This window comes from Hakea prostrata, chromosome 7 (assembly GCF_041222555.1).
Source record: "Hakea prostrata isolate BN-2017 chromosome 7, UWA_Hpros_2, whole genome shotgun sequence".
Classification (NCBI taxonomy): domain Eukaryota; kingdom Viridiplantae; phylum Streptophyta; class Magnoliopsida; order Proteales; family Proteaceae; genus Hakea; species Hakea prostrata.
This window is the reverse complement of record NC_142606.1, coordinates 50,679,731-50,699,579: the sequence shown is the minus strand read 5'-3', so window position 1 is coordinate 50,699,579 and position 19,849 is coordinate 50,679,731. Positions and strand designations below refer to the sequence as shown.

At 37.7% G+C, this 19,849-nt stretch overlaps 1 protein-coding gene across 2 annotated transcripts; it reads right to left on the bottom strand.

Moving 5' to 3' along the window:
• Positions 1–662: 662 nt before the first annotated feature.
• LOC149011324 (lysM domain receptor-like kinase 3) lies at positions 663–16,584 on the bottom strand. Of its 2 annotated transcripts, none has more exons than XM_089160746.1 (11): positions 15,559–16,584; positions 13,082–13,156; positions 10,066–10,365; positions 9,464–9,609; positions 9,288–9,377; positions 9,068–9,173; positions 5,093–5,244; positions 4,910–5,007; positions 4,670–4,817; positions 1,653–1,760; positions 663–1,097 (listed from the first exon to the last, which is right to left on the bottom strand). In XM_089160746.1, the coding sequence occupies exons 1-11, from the start codon at positions 16,145–16,147 to the stop codon at positions 933–935; spliced, it is 1,977 nt and encodes a 658-aa protein (XP_089016872.1). In that variant the 5' UTR covers positions 16,148–16,584; the 3' UTR covers positions 663–932. The 2 variants fall into 2 exon arrangements, with proteins under 2 accessions (XP_089016872.1, XP_089016873.1); XM_089160747.1 differs by lacking the exon at positions 663–1,097 and adding an exon at positions 1,128–1,532.
• Between the last annotated feature and the right edge of the window lie 3,265 nt (positions 16,585–19,849).

Here is a 19,849-nt window from a genome sequence, read left to right as displayed (position 1 = left end):
GTATTATTTAAGATTTTTATTGTTTCAATTTCCTTTCAAGGTTATTTTCTCAATATAATTTTCTTTCCCCGAATTAAGGTGTTCACGTTAATTTTCACGCACCTCGAGAATCTTATATGCAGCAGAAATCGTTTCAGATGCCATTGAATAATTTACTCGGAAGTTGGTGTGATTTCTCTCGGTTGCATGAATCAGGGTGATAAGATCTTAGTGACATGACTCAAAGTACCAATCTAGCTGTTTATGCCAGTTTGACTGTTCTCAACACGCTTTGGTCATCATTATTGACTCAGAAAGAACATGTAAATTAAAGATGTGAATAGGCAGATGAGAAAAATCCACATGTAGGTTCTGTTTTTCCGCCACCCAAAAAAAGAATGGTAGAAAAAGACATAAAAGAAATCAATCTTGAAACCCTAATTAATGACATGCAGCTGGAAGATCGGTGGCCCCAAACCAAAAGTTGGATGCCCACTCATAAAGAACAGAACAAAGAAAAAGAAGGCTAAAGCCAAGAAACCATTTTGAAAAAAATGTAGATCAAATCTCACCATTCACATGGAAGTCATAATCTAAATGAGGAATCAGAGGAAAAATGTAGTCACAGACCAGACCATGAAGTAAAGGAAAATGGCTAGTAGTTGAAACAAGCTATTTTTTTTAGTTGAAACAAGCTATTTTAACTTACTTTGGGTGGAAAGAATCCGAATTTTTTTCTTATCTGCAAATATCATATCACAAAATTTTCTCACAAAGTGTACGAGCATAAAAAAGAATATAAGATATTTAATTTAGTGAAACAAAAGGAGAAGATGATAGGTTGCAGTCATCACTCACAAACTTTTAAGTGGATCATCTATATGTGACTATACATATACATACCAAAGGATACAAAGCCAAAGGAGGGTTGAGGGCAGAAACTCATCCACCATCTATCTCCCTTGCACAAGGCCACTGAAGACTTGGCTGTTCCCGGCAAGAGTTGCTTCCCATTCCACAGAGGAAAGAAGGATCTGTGACAGGAGAATCACCACTTGCTTCATGTCTGGTCTTAATATGGGATCATCATCTACACACTGCTTTGCCAGCATAGCCATCTGAGCAAACAGATACAGAACAAAATGAGATGAAGAGGTGAGTTGCTGAATTATAGAATCAATAAAAATGCTTCAATATTTATTCCGCAAGTGTATCCACCAAAGTAACAGAAAATATTGTTTTTATCTGCATATGGGTCAATTTTGCCTCTGGGCATTGAATTATCTGTATTCTTTAGCACATACACACGAGAGACATTTAAGTTTTGAAACATAAGTTGCAGTTGATGCCAATTGGTCTAATCTGCAATAACCTAAAGTCTGGTAGTGTTATCTCATCTCTGTGTCATGGTTTATGCCCCACAGCAATATCAATCTGTTTCTGAAGTCATAAGCATTTTCACAGAAGACAAGTCATTTCTTCATGCAGATACCAGTTGATGACTATCATGCAGTTCTGTTTGCCTTCAGATACTGACGTGTGATTTCTTTTTCCTTCACACAATTAGTTCTATTTTTGTGAGGTGAACAGCAACTTTAATGGTTAACCGTCATAATCGTAACTAGTTGGCTGAAAATAAAATCCAATTCAGACCAGTTGAGGGTTATTCTTACCTTATATACACAATCATGGGGATACAAATCCATTAAATTAGGATCAATGTAGTCCTTCAAGCTTGACATGCTTATTGAGCGGGGGGAGTTCTGCAGAGCTGCCAGCATCTGAAAATTTGACAAAGTTAGAAAAGAGATTATCATGTAACAATAGTTGCTGGCACCTCAATAATTAAGTTCAAAGAATAAGAATTAAAACAGCTTTCAAAAAGAACAATTTGAAGTTAGCGTGCAAGTTGCTAGCTTCAGAAACTGGCAGCTATCAGGCTTTATGTGACGGACCAAACATTTGAAAACCCAAACTACACAAAAGAATGAAAAGACATAAGACTTTCTGGAGACATGTTGAAGAAACAACAGTTTTTGATGTAGCTTAACAAACCAAATAACACAGCAGGAATCTGTTTGGTCACAGATCGGCTTCTGAAACTAGATTGAATTTTAAACCATTCATAAAGACACACCGAATTTTGCTTGGTCTACCATGATATTATATTAATCCAGTTAACAGTATTTCCATTTTCTAACACATACAATGTTCCAAATGACATTAGAGATGTGGTGTTTGTTGACCTTTTCAAGGGCTAGACCAGTAAAATCCCTATTAATCATCAAATATCCATATGGAAAAAACACATTACTAAATTACTCAAGTTGGAATCATTTGCAGATGTCTTAGGATTTCATAAAGAGCTTAGAATTCATATCAGAACAATGGAGTATGATATCCATTGAATTATTGAAATGTGTTCACCAGCATGAGTGTCCAAATATAGCCTGAACTCTGCAATTCATACTTCCCTTATTTACTCTGGTTCCTCACTTTATGCAAAGCAAAAGGATGCATGGGTCTGCCACCTGTCTGCCAGGATAAGTAGGGCCAGGTCTGAGTGTTTTGCATGACGAACACAGCCAGAATCTTTTCAGTGTCACAAGAAACCTAATCGATAAGGTGGGGGGTAAGATAGACTCTCAATTGCCTTCTCTAAACAGTTCGAATAACTTTGCAAACATTCTGGGTTTCAAGGTTAATGAAATATTTTAACAAGGCATTACCCCTATTTTCAAGTGGATACTGTTTGCACCTACACTAAGTTTGTAAACTAGTTTCTACAATATTGTGAAAGAAGAGGAAGAATAATAGGATGCCACTTTGATTGGTTATTGATTGTAAGGGATTTGTAGGATTGGGTGTTCAGCTTATGCTTTTGCAGAGTGTCTGTGTTCTGAAAAGCTTACAGCATCCTGTGGGTATAGAGGTTTATTTATTTTCAAATATGGGGCCACAGCATCAATTCAACACTCTTAATTTATTTTTAATAAATGAAGAACACTATGTACCAAATTTCACTCATTATCATTCTTTAGTATTTTGTCATAGGCTTCAAATTCACTGTTACATTGTCTATTGCTGCATCTTGATGTGCCTCTTGAGAAATGTAATAAAAGAACATGAATTCATTGAGAATCCAATTCTTCACATTATCCCCTTTTAGTCATATTGCATCTCTACTTTACTTCTTTAAAGAAGAGAAGAAGGAAAAAAAAAAAAAAAAGAAGAGAAACCTACTTGTAACAATTAAGATTGCCAAGACCTGGGATTTTCCTATCACATACTTAAAAATCTAAGCAATCAAACTGACGCAGCACAACAGATTACCGTTCATGCTACAGTAAACATGAATTGTAACATAAGAGATACTCAAACTTGTAGGGAGATAAATTAGGAGACGTTGTTCCGTGTGGGAGTTTTAAAGATAATGTAGGATTTTTTTATATACTTGTTGGGATAATTATGTAAGTAAAAATTTAGTTTGGGTAGGTTACCTAGGAATAATTTGTAATCAATGTAAATTGTTAAGAGCCCTTGTTTTATTGAAGTATGTTTCTTTTATTATTTAAATGCTTGTATTCAGCTTAATAAAGAATATATTTGAACAGATGAATTAAAGATTAAGTATTCTTCCCTACTTCTCCTCGCTGAGATCTTTCTATCTATTATCTCTCTTCCTTCCTTTTTTATTTCCTTTGATTTCTTTTCTCAGAGATTGTGACCAAACAATGCTGCAGCAACCCATCAAATCCTATTTTTATGGTGCTGACCGAGGAGGCAGATTTTCTTTTTGATGGAACTCAAGGATGAGTTTCTTCAAAAAGAATGAAAAATTGATACAGCACAACAGATTACTACTCATGCTACAGTAATGTGAACAGTAACCTAGGAGATCAGATTATTCTTTGTATAGGTGGGCTCCAAGTCTAGCTTGTAAGGAGATAAATTTGGAGACACTGTTCTGCATGAGAGTTTAAATGAAAATGTAGATTTTATATATTTATTTATTTAAATATTGGGATAATTATTTAAGTAAAATTTTAGTTTGGGTTGGTTACATGGGAATAATTTTTTAGTCAATGTAAATCCTTAAAGTCTACTTATTGAAATACGTTTCTTTGATTATTTAAATGGTTGCATTCAGCTTAATAAAAAATTTATTTGAAGAGATAAATTAAATATTAAGTATTGGTGCATGCGTTTGTACCCCCCCCCCCTTCTTTTCTCTTCTTCTTATGAGTCTCCTTCTCCCTCTTCCCCTGCTACAAGTCTGATTCTTCTCAGGTTTCACTTCTTTCCCCTATCTTCTATTTCCTTTTTCTTCCCATCACAAACTGATTTAAGTTTTAAAGCAGCATATAGTTAGTAAGGTGTAGGAAAAAAATGGGTGAAGGGATTGTTGGGTATGGGATAAGACACAAGAGTAGTTTAGTAAATTGATATTTAGGAGGGTATTTTGATCATTTCATTATGGGACTTAACAGAATCTGACTGACTCTATTTTGTATGAGTGACTAGTAATGTTGGAGTAAGTCACAAGTAATTTTTCCCACTTAAAGGGAGGCAACATCAATTTCAACCCCATTTAAGGGAGTCACGAGTAGAGAACTCAAAAAAAAATATTAATTCCCATATCAATTGAACAACCAGTAGGGAGCATTAGAATGTGCAGCACCAAACTTACAATGGATGCCAATGAACGCCTTTCAGGATTTTTCATACCCAATCCTTCTGTTCTTGTGATTGCTTCTTTTCCAGAAATTAGCTCAAAAAGAACAACACCAAATGCAAAAATATCACTTTTGACTGTAGCAAGGCCGTCCCTCAAGTACCTAGCAAAAAGAAACAATAGTGAAATGGTAAATAGAAATGCAGCTCTAGGAAATCTCAGTTACATACACCGACAAAGATTAGATTTGCTTACTCTGGAGCCAAATAACCAAATGTTCCCACAACCCTAGTTGTAGTAGCTTCTCCATCAACAGATTTTCCAACAAGTTTTGCCAGTCCAAAATCAGAAATCTACATGTAAGAACAAAGTCAATTGGATGCACCAATAAACATCAGAATGGAATTGGAAAACCCAGGACCCCAAATAGGTCAGCACCTTTGCCCTCAAAGCACTATCAAGCAAGATGTTACTTGTCTTGATATCACGATGTACATAATGGGTCTTAGTATGCTCATGAATGTATTCAAGACCTCTAGCAGCATCCAGAGCAATCTGAACCCGCACAATCCATGAAAGAGATGTATGACCTGAAGAACAAGGAACAAGAAGTGCTGATTTATGTTAGAAACAAATGAAATATTATTAATTAATTACACAACCAAACATGCATAAATAATCCAGCACCTGCATCCCCCCACCCCCACCCCCCCAACAACCAGTTGGGTGATAATAGATACAAAATAATCAGATGAGTTTAGCATTAATAAGAAAAGAAATAATCTGGAAAAGTGAATGAATTTTTCAGTCGTAGTTTTCACAACAGGAAACTTCTTATCAACTTAAGCTTGAACAAAACTGCTTGCAATATGGATAGAGCCTTTTTCATGATCCCAATCTAATGATGGGGACTTGAAATAAGGGCTTCAAGAATTAAGTTTAGTCACAGCAAAACTGACTCGAACAGACATTTGGAATGGGTTTCTGAGGCCAACTTCCTAAATGCAACATTTAAAATCTGATTTATAAACTGCTGGTATAACTCCTGTAACTCGACTTGTTTTGATTCTTCAGTGAATATTTCTCAGATCAATGGCTCAGTAGCTCATTTCTACACATAATGGGAAATGAAAATTGCCTTGGGGACATGAACCACCAGTTAAGGTGAATAAAATTAATATCCTGTAATAAAAAAATAAAAAATAAAAACTGACGCAAGAATCTTGCCCATGCCAAAAACATTTGGGGAACCCAGACAAAGAACCGGATGCATATATGGATTTTATTCTAATAAATATTTAGGATTTTATTATATTCATGGATAATTATGTAAGGGGAGCTTCAATTAAGGTAGGATAGATAGGTTTAGTTTTATCAAGTCATTGAGTCCAAGAATATTTCTTTCTTTCTTGAAGTACTTTATTTTTCTAGACATGTTTGTAACCATGTATTGAGTACGGAACAGAATGAATTGAAGCTTGAGCTATTGTGCATGTTTATTCTTCTTCCTCTCCCATCCTGCTAATATTATTTCTTCTCTCTCGCCTTGTAACTCTAATTCTTCTCAGGCTTCCCCTCTTAACCATTTCCTCTTCTTCACTCTTTTATAACCAATTCTATGCTAGTAGATATTTATGATTTAATAAATTAATGGGGATAATTATGTTATCCCAACTCAATGGGATTGACTACATGGATCCTATAAGGTTAAACAAAGAAACAAGTGGGAAAATTTAAGCATAAAAGAAGATAAGTAAGAGATGAGTCAAAGTAGCATCCCAGTAACGTCCCTTTGCATGGCTCAACTACACGATTCCTAGATTTCCAGACAACTCTATCAGCAGTCATAATAGAATCTTGTCCTAGCACATGCATATATTTTCTTACTGCTTCAGTAGTCATTTTAGGCCTCTGCTCCTACCTCTTTTAACTCTGTCTAGCCGAATTCAATCACTCTTCCTTACAAGTGCCTCTAAAGGTCTCCGTTGGATCACCTCTGATTCAGAATCAATAGCATATATAAGGAAGAGAAAAGCCCAATGGTCAAGCCCATCAAAGCCTAAGGATATTATCCAAAACAACCCATGGTTTGCATGGGCTAGGACTATTTTAATGGGTTAAAATGAACCCATGGTTTCATAGGCTTGGATTACTTTGGTGGGAGAAGATCAGCCCACATATGTTGAACTTCATAGTCTAGACCTAAGCTTGAGTCTAGTTTTTGAAAAGTCAATAAAAGGGGCTGTGGTTTGGAAAAAAAAAAACTCATTGTCAAAGAAGTTTTCCTTTGTCAAAGAGTTAGGTAGTAGTTGAGTTATTAATAGGTAGGTGGTGTTAGCTAGTGGTTGGATGTTACCATTAATGTTTATGTTTATTTAGAATGCTATATAAACAGACTTATGTATGAGGGTGAGGACACAATTCATCTATTGAAATCAAATTGCTTTGTTAGCATTCCTTCTCTATGGAGACTTCTTGTGTTTGATCAAGATAGGTTGGTGTTCAATCCAATCGATCCACCTTGCAGTGTGAAGCCCGGGTGTCACATTGTTATTCTCAATTCCCTCATATTGTTCTTTCAATTTCTTCATCATAGTTCTACCCCTGTTTTGAAGATCTATTCAACCCATATTGTTATGTTATTATCCTTATAATACCACTCTAGTTTCAGCCCTCTTTCACATCTAATTCTGTTTCATCTTAAGTTTATCAAATCTGAACTTTATTCCCTGTGAAAGGTCCTATTTGACTACTATTTTGATCAATCAATTACAGTACCACATTAACCTCAACTGGCTTCTCTTAGCATGTCCTGAATTGGTGCAATTCCTAATTCGGATGTAATACAATCATTCCTTGCTCTATCTCTTCTCATCTTGCAACACATCCTCATCGTTGCTACACTCATTTGTTTGACTCCTCTTGGTTGCTCAACATTCTACCCATAGATCATAGTCGGTCTGATAACTATCTTATACAATCTTCCTATTGAAGCTAATAAGCGTACGTTTGTCACATAAAACACCCAAGCACCTCTCCACTTCATCCATCCAACCTTAATTCTATAAGAAATGTCATCTTCTATATCACCTTCACTATGAATGGTAGAGCCCAGGTATCTAAAACATATACTTTGCAATATCTCTTGCTCTTCAAAGTTCACTACTTCATTGCTTCTCACATTATGACTGAAGTTACACATCATATATTATGCCTTAATTCTACTGATCTTAAACCATCATGATTCCAAAGTTGATCTCCATAACTCCAACCATGCATTAATCCCTTCAATTATCTCACTGATCAAAACAATATCATCAGTGAATAGCATACACCAAGATATCTCATCTTGTATGTGGTTAGTAAGATATGTTGGGATAGTTTTACCGAGTTAAGAATCTGAGAATCATTATTCCATTCAAGGATTATTTTTGTTGGTGGGTGTATGTGTATGCATGTGTATACTATGTAACCACATCTTGAATATGGAACAAAAGGAATAAACGCTTGATGCCATGTAGGTGAGCGATCTTCTCCCCAGTTTCTTCTTATGCAGTTTCTTCTCTCTTCCCCTGAAACTTTGCTTCTTCAAGGCTTCCCTCTAGTCCCATTCATCTTTTCCTTTCCTCCTCTTTCACATTTCTACTCCCCATTATATTTTCAGTATTTGGATCCTAACCCAGGTCAGTTCAAGAATAGTCCAACTGATCTGACATCCCGTTTACCTGCTTCCTCCATAAGATGAATGATAGGAACCAACTGGATTGAGCTTATCTATGTACCATGCCTCTATATTGTATGCCTCGTTCCCATCCACCACAATTCACTGCTTCCTGGAACTGAAAACACCAATTAACTGATTGACTCACCTGTCTCTCAGTCGATCAAGTCTGCACCCCCCCCCCCTCTTACTAGGCTTCCTTGTGAAATGTTGGTAGCTGGCTGGACCTTGCCTTCCGATTGGGTTGGTGTTCAGTGAAACAAAAAAGGTGCCTATCTCTGATCTGACCACCTATTTTCAACCAAACTTCAGTGGGTTGCTGACCATGACAAAGAGACCTTTCAACCATTTATGGTTGTGAAGGCGACAAGGCGAGGCTAGGTGATAGAAGGCATCGAAACAAAGGAGACACCAAATGGCCTGGACCCAAAAATGGGCCTAGGCACCAAGGCAGATGCTTTGACAAACATGTTTATATATAAGCACCTGTTTTTCCAGGCTGTTATTGACTTTCTCTTGAATTTAGTTGTTATTCCAATCCTTAAGTTTTCTAACCCATAATTCCATCAGGTAACAAAGAAGATGCCAAATTTTATGGTACAAGGACTTTCCGATTTATTGAAGCAGCAAATAATGAAATTCCTGCAGTAATTGATTAATTTGTTTGCTCCAACATGTAAATGTATACCTACCCTTGTTCTGAGGATCATGTAGATGGCTTCTTAGAGAGCCTTTTTGTGCATACTCATATATAAGGAAGAGCTCATCCTCAGTAGTTGCATATCCAATTAATTCTACCTTGACAGAATTGAAGTCAAACTCAAAGTCAAAGCCTGAAGTGAAAGCAGCCTAAAAAAAGAACTGAAAATAAAGTCAGAAATAGGAGAACTTAAAAAGGACCGGGAGAACTACCAAATTTGCATGATGGACTTTGCATAAAACTTTCACTTCAGCAATGAATTCTTTAGTCTTTGTTGCTGTCATCCTTTTGACCGCAACCTCCTGAAAGGATACCAAAATTTATATTAGTAATTAACCTGATAAAGAACATCACAACACATAATTCTGAAAAGATTATTGCAGGATACCTGGTCTTGAAGAACGCCAAAATACACAGAACCATAGGTTCCATGCCCAAGCAGATTTGAATCAGAGAAACCATCAGTTGAGGAAAAAATTTGTTCATATGTGAAAACAGCAGGTTTCTCCATGTTGAATACATCAGTCTCCACAGCTGTAAGAAGTAAGGAATTAGCATTAGATGCAGGACAATTAAGCATAAATTCTTTGAAAAACATTTTAAAAATCAAGACAACTGCAAAATGCAGTCAATATAAACCAAAAGAACTTGTAAGTAGCACAAAAAGGTTTTCTTGCAGCAAAGAACTGGCAGTGACCAAATTAAATTATTGTGAAAATCCAGTACATCTTAAAATCGATATCGTAATAGTAGATGAACTGAAATATTACGTCTGATTGCAACATACAAACTCCAAAAACAATAATTTATTATCTACGGAAAAAAATAGAGAACATCAAGAAACATAACTCAGGATAGTGGGAAAAAAAAAATTGCAGGAAACTTCAAGGCCTTAAGAGAATGCACAAGACACAATATGTGATTGCCCTTCAAAGCAACTAATAAGAATGTGTTTAGAAGTAGTAAGCTCATTTGCTTTAGAAATTACACCTTTCGGAATATTTATTTGGCGATCACTAGATTCCTCATTAGTTGGCTTCCAGTTATCTGATTCGCTGCTGAAGGACTGTCCTGAAGCACAACAGAAACTTGTAGGTCGAAAAATGAGGAATTTATGGGAGGTCTTTCCATCAGGATCATTTGCACGACTTTGTGGGATAGAGGCACACCAGGTGGGCGACTTGAATGCGACATAGATAAGTATGGCTGCAAGTATCAGAACAAACCCACCTCCTAAGCTCCCTATAATCCATCCATGTGACAGATGTGTCTTCTTATTTGGTTGATTTGCTGCAAAACAGGAAGTGTATAAGTCATATAATTCCCAATTAAGGAAAAAAAATGTTGGATTGGTGTCTCCATCAAACCTGGTTTATTTGTAATTGAACTCTAAATAAATTTTGGTATAACATGCTCACATGTCATAGAAACTTCTGAGCAGAGTTAGTCCATAAGTATACTCTTAAAATGTTAGTCATGATAAAGGCTTGGGCTGGACTCTGTTATCACTGTTGTTGCATTCGGTATGCCTAGACATCACGATAGCAAGGTACAAATGCAACAACACATACTATCTGATATTGGCAAAGAATCTATTCCTGTCCAAACGCTACTTTACCAAACGCCAGATGTAGTTCAAGGGAATGCCATATGTCACCAGGGCACAGTACTGAAGAGTTGTCACTGCATTATGCAATCACATTCTTTAGACCACTAGCAACCAAGGTTCAAGGGAACCAAAGCCAGTGCTCCAGGGAAGTGTAAACACTTCGTGAGTGAGTCACCCAATATGTAATATTCACATGGAGAATATCTGTCATTTTTGTACTCTTTTTGACTATGTCTTGCTGACACAAGTCGGAAGTTCTCCAACTGTTCAACAGGTTTACAAACTTATTGTCACATGAATCGCGTTACTTATGTTTGAAAATGGTTTGCAAAACTGATCAAGCAGACGAACATTTAATTAAGAGCATTTACTACTGGGTGGGGTTAGGCAGTATTAATTATACATGCCCTATATTTCATAACAACAAAGTTGATTAGTGGAGTGCCGGTACATAATAAGTGTCATTATGTAAGGGTTGTTCACCATGTCTATGTAAGGGTAATAATTGAGTCATATACAGTTCCATACACATGGGAGTTATATAATTCCATCTATGCCCCTGTTTCTTGGCTTACAAGCCGTCTACCATAGGCTCATTGGCTTTTCTATTTTACATTATTTCCTTCTTATTTTTATTACAAACTGCATAATAGTATGAATATATTCCTCTGTGAGGGGGGAGAGTTTAATGCACGCTACGCAACTCTCCCTCATCTTCTTCTTCTTCTACTTTTCTGGTTGCTGGTTTATTGATTCGCTACTTGTCACAAGGGTGCTCTAGGAATTTGCCAATTCTTATTAAATAATTGATTGGTGGATAAATAAGTGCAAAGTAATAAATAATTAATAACTAATTACCTTCTCTTTAAGATTTTGCTTCTTCACCAGTTTGAACAGAGCATGAACAAAGAAAGCCAACGATGAAAGAGTGAAAGTCAGACTCTTACTAAGACTTGTGAGGTAAGAAAAGAATAGGCTCACTTATGAGTTAAAATGGCAGGAAGTAGGGAGTAAAAATGCTCTGAGATTTTTGGAGCTATCCCCATCGCGTGATTTTCTCTTTCTTTCTCTCTTCTCTTGAGTGCTCAAGCATGCTAGTGCTTTGGATTATTACAAATCCAGTTTTGAGATTAAGAATGATCAAAGATCCAAAGTTTCCCAGGAGAAGGACTGCACCAGAAAAGTTTTTGTTTGTCCTACCAGTAATGTTCACTGGAGGAAGAACATATCTGGAGGAGGAGCTATGCTTGGAGCTCTCTAGGTATGTGAACTCTTAAATTCATGCTTTATATTACTGAATTGATGATATTGGAGATGTGAAAGAAAATTTGAATGGACCCAATTCCGTAATTTTGATTCATGTATTGTATGTCACCCTCTTCCCAAAAGTTTAGATTTTTACAACTGGACTAGTGATTGACCTGGAATCATCCACATCACAGTTAGAAGCATGATTGCACAAAGTCAGGTTGGTTGACCAATGATCTCCTACAAAAAGGAGGTATATAAAATATGTAAGTAAGAAGGATTAAAAGGAGGTGAAGAATTTTCACTCATCATGGATAAATGTTTGTTATACAGATGTAAGGCATAACCAGTTTGTCATATAATATGAGCAAACTCTTGGTAATCTCTACTCAAAGTTAACAGATGGCGATGAATTATGCTTGTGAAGCAACAGGCTATTAATTAGAATGTTGCCAGGGGACAAGTTCCTTTTCCAAGTGAGGCAATACCTCACTTCTGGTCATTGTTTTCAGTTAGTCTCTAGACTTCCCTTTCCGCTGTTAGGGAGATGCAGTAAGATGCAGTAAGTCTTTGGGCTCCTGGTTGCTATTTTGGAGCTTGCAATTTTCTTTTGAAGAGGGAAAGAGGAGCAGCTTGACATTGCAACACTAACAAGTCTTCCTGGGCAGTTAAGGCTCCAGTATCTTTTCCCTGTTTTGCCTACTTCTCTCTATTAAGATCTCCGTGTTCGGGTAGCTTCCTTTGTTTGAAGAGTGATATTTTGTTCCATCTAACTACTCTAAATAACTCTGATGGGAGAGGGGTATTCTGTTCATTCTAGCCACTTCATATAACTCTGAGGGGAAGGGGGTTGCACTTCTCTATCCAATCCTATTCTTTCTCAGGACATTGTTGTCTTCTTAGATTGGTATCTTGTTCTACTGAATCATTCTATACAACTCTGAGGGGAGAGGGCATTCTGCTCCTTCAAACCTTATATAACTCCGTGGGACATTACGCTCCTCTATCCAATCCTCTTCATTCTCATGAGTCAGTACATCATTGTCTTCTTTATTCTTACCTCTTCATACTTTATATGATCACAGAATGTTCCACAGATATTTCAAGAGAATCATACAGAAACCACATACAAATATACATCACAGATACCTGAGAAAGTGTAGACAGATGGTGCTGGAACAGGAGCAGGAGGAATTCCCTCCAGATGATATGGCTCACCAGGAACTACAAAAGACAACATTTTACAATAAATAAAGGCCCAAAGCATAGATAGGCAATGGGAAGACCACACAGCTTACAATTGACAAACCAAAAAGAACAATACAGAAGTCATACCATACAGAATCAAGTAATTACTTTGAATTTTCCATCCTTGTAGCATCATCAAAGTAAATTTCCAAGAACAAATAGAAACCAAATCCGACTGATAATCAGCATAATATTTGGTGGGGGTGAAAAATCAACCAACCAGGGGACTCAACCCCAGGATCAGGAGTCATTCAACTCTGAGAAAATGCTAAAATAAGATCAAACATAAGGAAAAGTATACGCCCCTCACGCCAAAAAGGCACTCAAAGCTGGCCTAAGTTATTTTTGTTCTTTCTCTCCTTGAACTCTAATTTTTGGCTCTCTTTGTTTACCTTATACACAGGCACCGAATCAAAAGTAAGCATATATTTCAGGGCCCACAAGCGAGTTTTGTCATGTTCACCTCCCTAATAATGCAATACTAAAACATCCTAAGAGTTTAAAATGGGCCTAGTTCAATAGCTTCCTCATACCACTGCAGAGGAGACCTGGAATTTGGCTTAGCTCTTACATATTCAAGATTCACAAAAGATGCTTCATATCTTGTTCTGATTCGTCATTCATAAATACAGCTATACAGAGAGGAATCCTCTGCAACAGGCCTTTCCCTCCACTTCGACGATGAGTCTGTTAGGAATTTACTTTGGAAACCCCCTTCCAAGGACAAGCCTATACTTTTATCCTTTGGAAAATCTGTGGCAAAGTGAGAGTTTCCTTTTCTGTCTCATCTGATTATTTTGGAATACGACTATTTAGCCTCTTTTTGGTGTCATTTTTCATTCTCATTTTCTGATAATTTCTGCGATTATTTTTTTATTTATTCTGTGTGTGCGTGTGTTTGGTATCCATATTGGAACTTATTTTTGTTTAAAAGAATGGGGGAAATAAAAAACCTCGAAACCCATAATCATTTAGATGATTTCTGTAGTAGCTTCAATGAGCATGTACTCATATGCTCATAAGTCCCATAACAGAGGTTAAAAGTGTCATTTCTCAAATAAGAAACATAAATACCTTTCCCTTCTTCTTTATCAAACCCTACTATGACAAATGATCTGACTCAGTCGACGAAATCAAACGTCCATTTCTCATCCTAAGCCCTCAGTTCCCTAGTCTTCCTCTCAAATAGAAAGTAAGTGTACCTTGTTGGCATACAGTAGTAAAATAGAATCTTGACTCATATACGCCAGAAGATTCTGCACCTTGTCAAACTACGTGACTGGATATCACTGTTAACATTCATCAACCTATAATATTTCACTTCTAGATGCTACTCAGGATCTTCATTTCAATACTTCACATATCTCTAGTTTTGACTTATAATCACCACACTTTCTGTTATCAGATGCTTCTCTTCATCCACCATTCAACCCAACAATAGCAAGTATTTGGAACTTTTCCCAATTTCAATTTCCTGAACTCTTTTACTGCTGTCATCCAGAAAAAGATTGAAAAAAAAATTAAACAATTACCTGCTTTAACTTAGAACTAAATCCACAAGCAGTCGGGAATAATAATTTCCTATAAGTTCTCAGTATTATAAATTAGTGGGTAATTCAGGACTTTCCAACTAAACTAACAAAAGATGAAGGCTAGTCCCAACGAAAACAGTATATAATGAACCTTAAAGATTTTCAACTTCCAACCAGCCTAAGGCTATTTTTCATGATCATCAAGCACTACAGAATACTAAAGAATTCATGCAACAGAGAGAAGAATCTACTCCAAGATATTTTAAGTGATTCTGCAAGTTTAGCTCGCCCACAAGCCTCAATCTATTGTAGATGACCCAAGGAGGGAAACATTTGAAAATGATACATCCCTGATGAGAAACTCTATTAGTTGATGGGAACAAAGAATTGTTTCAACAACAATCGTGATCATGGAATGCCACAACACAATTTTTCAAAATTGTCCTTGGGAACTTCTATAACATGCATACAAGACATGTCCTTGTTTGATATTTGTTCCACAAGAACTAGTTATACTAGGTCGATGAAATATGAATCAGACATATGGCTCTAGGATTTGTCATGAAATTTCAGTTGTTTGTAAAATTTGTTTACTTGGGGACTGTTGAACTATGTTATCCAATTCACGGTTCGATTTGATCCAACTGGTTCACGACTACCACTTTTATTAAATGAAACGGAACAGCCTAATCTGCTATCTTGGTTACTAGTCAGCAACTTGCAGGATTGCTACAGTAGTGCAGCGGCAACATATTCTGGGGGATCCAAATCATTCCTACTACTCATGAGAGCTAACTTAACAAGATACAGCATAATGCGAAAACAAGAAATGAAAAACAAAATAACCTGAATTCAGTGGAATGTAATAAACGGCCCCAACTGAAACATTATCTGGGTTTGCAATTCCATTTACAGTCTCAATGTTATCCATGCTCACCCCGAACCTGCTCGCCAATGATTCAACCGTGTCCCCATCTTGCATCACATAGCTCATCAAGTAATTCCAAAACCCATTCGAACATCCACACAAGAGCTGCAAGGGAACCACGGAACCGTAATGCGCCCGCCGTGTTGAATTGGGCATGAAGGCCAGACCACCGTACGCCTCACTCACCATTTCGTACACCAACCCGTCGTCTTGCCTCACTGTAAAAGTTGTGCCGGTCAAATACTTAAGGATCAAACCACTACACGAACAGTTTTTCTCGATGAAAAGGTACCCGAAATCGTTCCCCTCGACCGTAATATCATTCGGCAAAACATCAAACATGCTCTGAATAACAGCAAGGGTCTGATTCCTCTTTGGCTTGAAAGCGAGAAAAGAAGTGCAGATGCGAGTGGAATCCGAGCAGTTCAAAGGCGTCGGATCTGAAAACGAGCATTGCATGTTAAGCAACATCAGCATAGCCATGAGATGGATCTCTAAGAGCTTCATTGAAGCTTCTCTCAGTGATGGAATTTGCGTGGAAGTGGAGAACTGCTAGCAGAATTGAGACTGAACTGCACGGAAAGCATTGCAGCGAATCGCATTGAAGAAATCAACTTGCAGAGGAAAAACTAAGAACAAAGTAAAGCGAGAACAGAGAATCCCTGAAGTTGCAGAGTGAAGCTTGCAGAAGGGCGTAGAAAAGACTCAAAGAAGAGACTTTACAAGCTTTACAGTGAAAATGGGAGTAATGAGTGTGTGTTGTGGAAGCACTAACAGCTACTAAAAGAGCAGGAAGGACATGAGAGAACTGTAAACTCTCCATTTTATCCCCAATTTATCCCTATAAAGAACCTATCACTGAACAGTGAACAGTGGAAACAGAAAGTGACGGGCTGAAAAAGAGTTGAAAGACCATGAATCTTTTTTTATGGGGAAGTACCAAACCCAGCTATTAAAGCTGATGAACGCCCCCACTCCTCTTCACCTGCTCTAATGGATGTCCTTTACCTTTACCCATTAGACATGTGTAGTGTATGAGCTGGGATTTTCTATGTGCCAGGAAGAGGACTTTGGACCTTACTTCACCTTACTTCAATTGTGCGGATTAAAAGTAAAGCAAAATATTCTTGAGTGTCAAGATTGAAATCTTGGTCGATATCGATCATTGATATTCAACTATCGAGATTTCATCTCAACTGAAATTTCAAATTCGACGATCCAGAATTTTGCTTGACAATGCATAAGACTGAAGCAATTTCTGAGGATTTGTTCCTCTCACATGGGTCTTTTCTTAAATATGTGTTTGAGGGGGGTGTAAAGGCACACAATCTTCTACCCCTGTAGATTGTGTCGATGATAAAGAAACATGTGTCTTGTAAGTAAATGTTTCATGTAACCTATATATAGGGCCGGATGTATTGTGTGTAATATTTGATTATCTGGCCTCTTCCACTGTTCCACGGTTGATTTCTCGTGGGCGAAGTTCTTGCTTCTTGGATCATGATGGCTTTTGCAACCTTTGTGACTGTTTAATTATCCTAATACTCTAAATGTGAATAATTTTGTTGCTATTCGAGTCACTCCAAACAATTATCTATTATGGGAGACAAATCATTTCTCTCATTGAGAGTTAGAATCTAGAAGGTCTCATCATCGGCAAGTGCATGCGCCAGATCATCTCTTCAAATCTGTTGCATGAGAGGAGTCAATAAAGTCGAGCTATGTCATTGGCACCTTATCATAATCTGTTCTTGGTATGTTGCAGATTTATGGTGCATTCTTTCATATTCTTTTTCTCAAAATTCTGAAGTGTATGAATTCGAGCTCCTCTCTCATTCTCACTTTCTCCAAAAGAAGGATGGTCAGTCTCCAATTTTTTGATAAAATTCAAAACCATTTGTGATTTTGTTAGCTTCTATTGAGGAGTCGGTCCCTGACCAAAGAAAGGTGTTCTTGCTCTTGAAGGATCTTGGCACCGCTTATGAGTCTTTTGCCACCACAATGTTGAAACCCCTTGTACCTAGCTATGGAGAGCTTGTTCCACTTCTATAGAGTCACGATCTGCAAAGTAGAGGTGGTCCTTCTGATTCCTCAAAACCTTGTATAGCATTCTATGCGCCTCAATCAAGCAAGAAAGATACTTGTTGTAGGTCTACTTCAGGATTTCGTAGAAGCTCATTTTCTTCGAAGGGGGGAAATTTTCTAGAGGACACAAAGCCCTCTAGTTCTTTTTATTTTGGGTAGACGGATATTTAATTAGAAGAAGGGCAAGAAAAGCCCAAGACATCCTGAATACAAAGTTCAAGAAGCCAAGGAGTGGAACTAGGCCATACAGTCCTACTTGCCACGGACTGGGCCTTCCTAGCTAGGGAATCGGCTATACAATTAGCCCACCTAGAGACATAATGAACAGACCAAGACGGTTCAATATCAAGCAAATGCCAGATATCATCCACCACATGCAGGGCACCTAATTCAATAAGGGAAAAAGGGTCATTAAAGCAGTGGATAAGGTTGCTAGAATCACTCTCAAAAATCACGTTTTTTAACCCTTCTTCCTCTGCCCATCTAGAGGGCAAGAGCTTTGCCAGTGAAAATGGAAGAAATTGAGCTCAGAACTGACACTGCAAATAGAGCTGAGCCGTTGGAATCTCTATGGATGAACCCCAAGCTTGCAGTATTATCAGGTTCAGACAAGGAGAAGTCAGAGTTGATCTTTGTTTCATCGCCAATCGGAGGCATCCAAGATCTCACATCGCCAATCGCTTCATTGGCCGCAGATGCAGAAATTTCCCAAAATTCACGGTAAGCATGCCCTGCTTTCTCCACCACTAGATCTAGATTCCACTTCACCCCATTAAAACACGGGTCGTTCCTTGCTAACAAACAAACCAGTAGGTAAAGGAGAAAAGACTGAAAGCCTCTCTGCTAGACTTGGCATCTGGAAATCGAAGCTTGCCCCAATCGTTGATGATATTAATTAAAGATTTCTGATTTTGCATTTCCACCAAACTGGACAACCCTGTACCAAACCTGATCGTGCGGGATAAATTGCAGCTGAAAAGAATGTGATCAATCGATTCCACTTCTTTCCCACACCTGTTGCAGGTAGGATCACTTCTAATTTGCCTGATTTGAAGGTTCTCCCTTGTAGCCAAGGCTTGGTTCAAAGCTTTCTACAAGAAAGTTCGAATTTTGGGATAACAGTGAGCCTTCTAGATCTTTTTCCATGACTTCATAGATACTTCCTCCCATCTGTGGCAGCGAGAAGATGATGGAATGAGCAAGGCTAGGGAATCTCTGTGATTACATTGCAAGTGGTAAGCACTTTTTACAGAGAACACTCCAGTAACAGCTCCACCCCATATTACAGAGTCTTCACCTGCTACTCGGCCAAGCTGAATTTTTAATATAGCATTCATCTCTTGATTTGTAAATAACTGTTGTAATAAACTACGGTTCCATGATCTTGAAATGGGCTCAATAAGATCGGAGACCCATTGAAGTGAGCAACCGTGTGGTTTCTCTGAAGAAATTCTAAAGCAGGGAAGATATGGGATCCAGTTCTAGATCAAAGTGTTAACTCCATTACCAATCAAAGAGATAAGCCCCATCTCGAGAACTTCCCTACCTTTAATTATACTTTTCCACGCCCAAGAGGAAGATGAGCCTTTCCTTGCTTCCATGAAGCTGCAATCAGGAAAATAAACAGCTTTGATAAAATTAGCCCAATTAGAATGAGGAGAGGACCAAAGACATCAAGCCACCTTGGCAAGCAAAGCCCTATTGTGCAAAATAGGATCATGGAATCTCAGTCCCCCTTTATCCTTTGATCTACATAACCTGGACCATGACATTCAGTGAACTTTGTGTTCATCTTCCTTTTGTCTCCAATAAAAATTTGAGATTGATTTCCTTATATCATTATGTAGATCCACTAGTAAAAGAAAGTGAGACCCTGCATAGGAGGGAATGGCAAAGGCAACTGATTTGATAAGGACTTCCCGCCCAGCCTGGGAGAGTAGCTTGGCTTTCCAACCTTGAGTTCTCTTCCCAACTTTCTCACCCACATCTTTAAAGATGATAGACTTTTTGACCCCAAAGTCGGATGGCAAACCCAAGTACTTAGAAGGACCCTCACCATATTTGATTTTAAGAACCCTGGCAAACCATCTTCGAAACCGAATGGGAGTATTCGGGCTGAATGTA

Bases quoted from the DNA above. Each gene is read 5' to 3' on its own strand.
- LOC149011324 (XM_089160746.1), bottom strand. From the start codon at position 16,147: ATGAAGCTCTTAGAGATCCATCTCATGGCTATGCTGATGTTGCTTAAC. The intron at 9,610-10,065 runs GTGTAATTTCTA...TACTTCTTACAG, and splicing joins CCAAATAAATATTCCGAAAG to CTGTGGAGACTGATGTATTC. The intron at 1,761-4,669 runs GTAAGTTTGGTG...TCAAATTTTCAG, and splicing joins GGCGTTCATTGGCATCCATT to ATGCTGGCAGCTCTGCAGAA.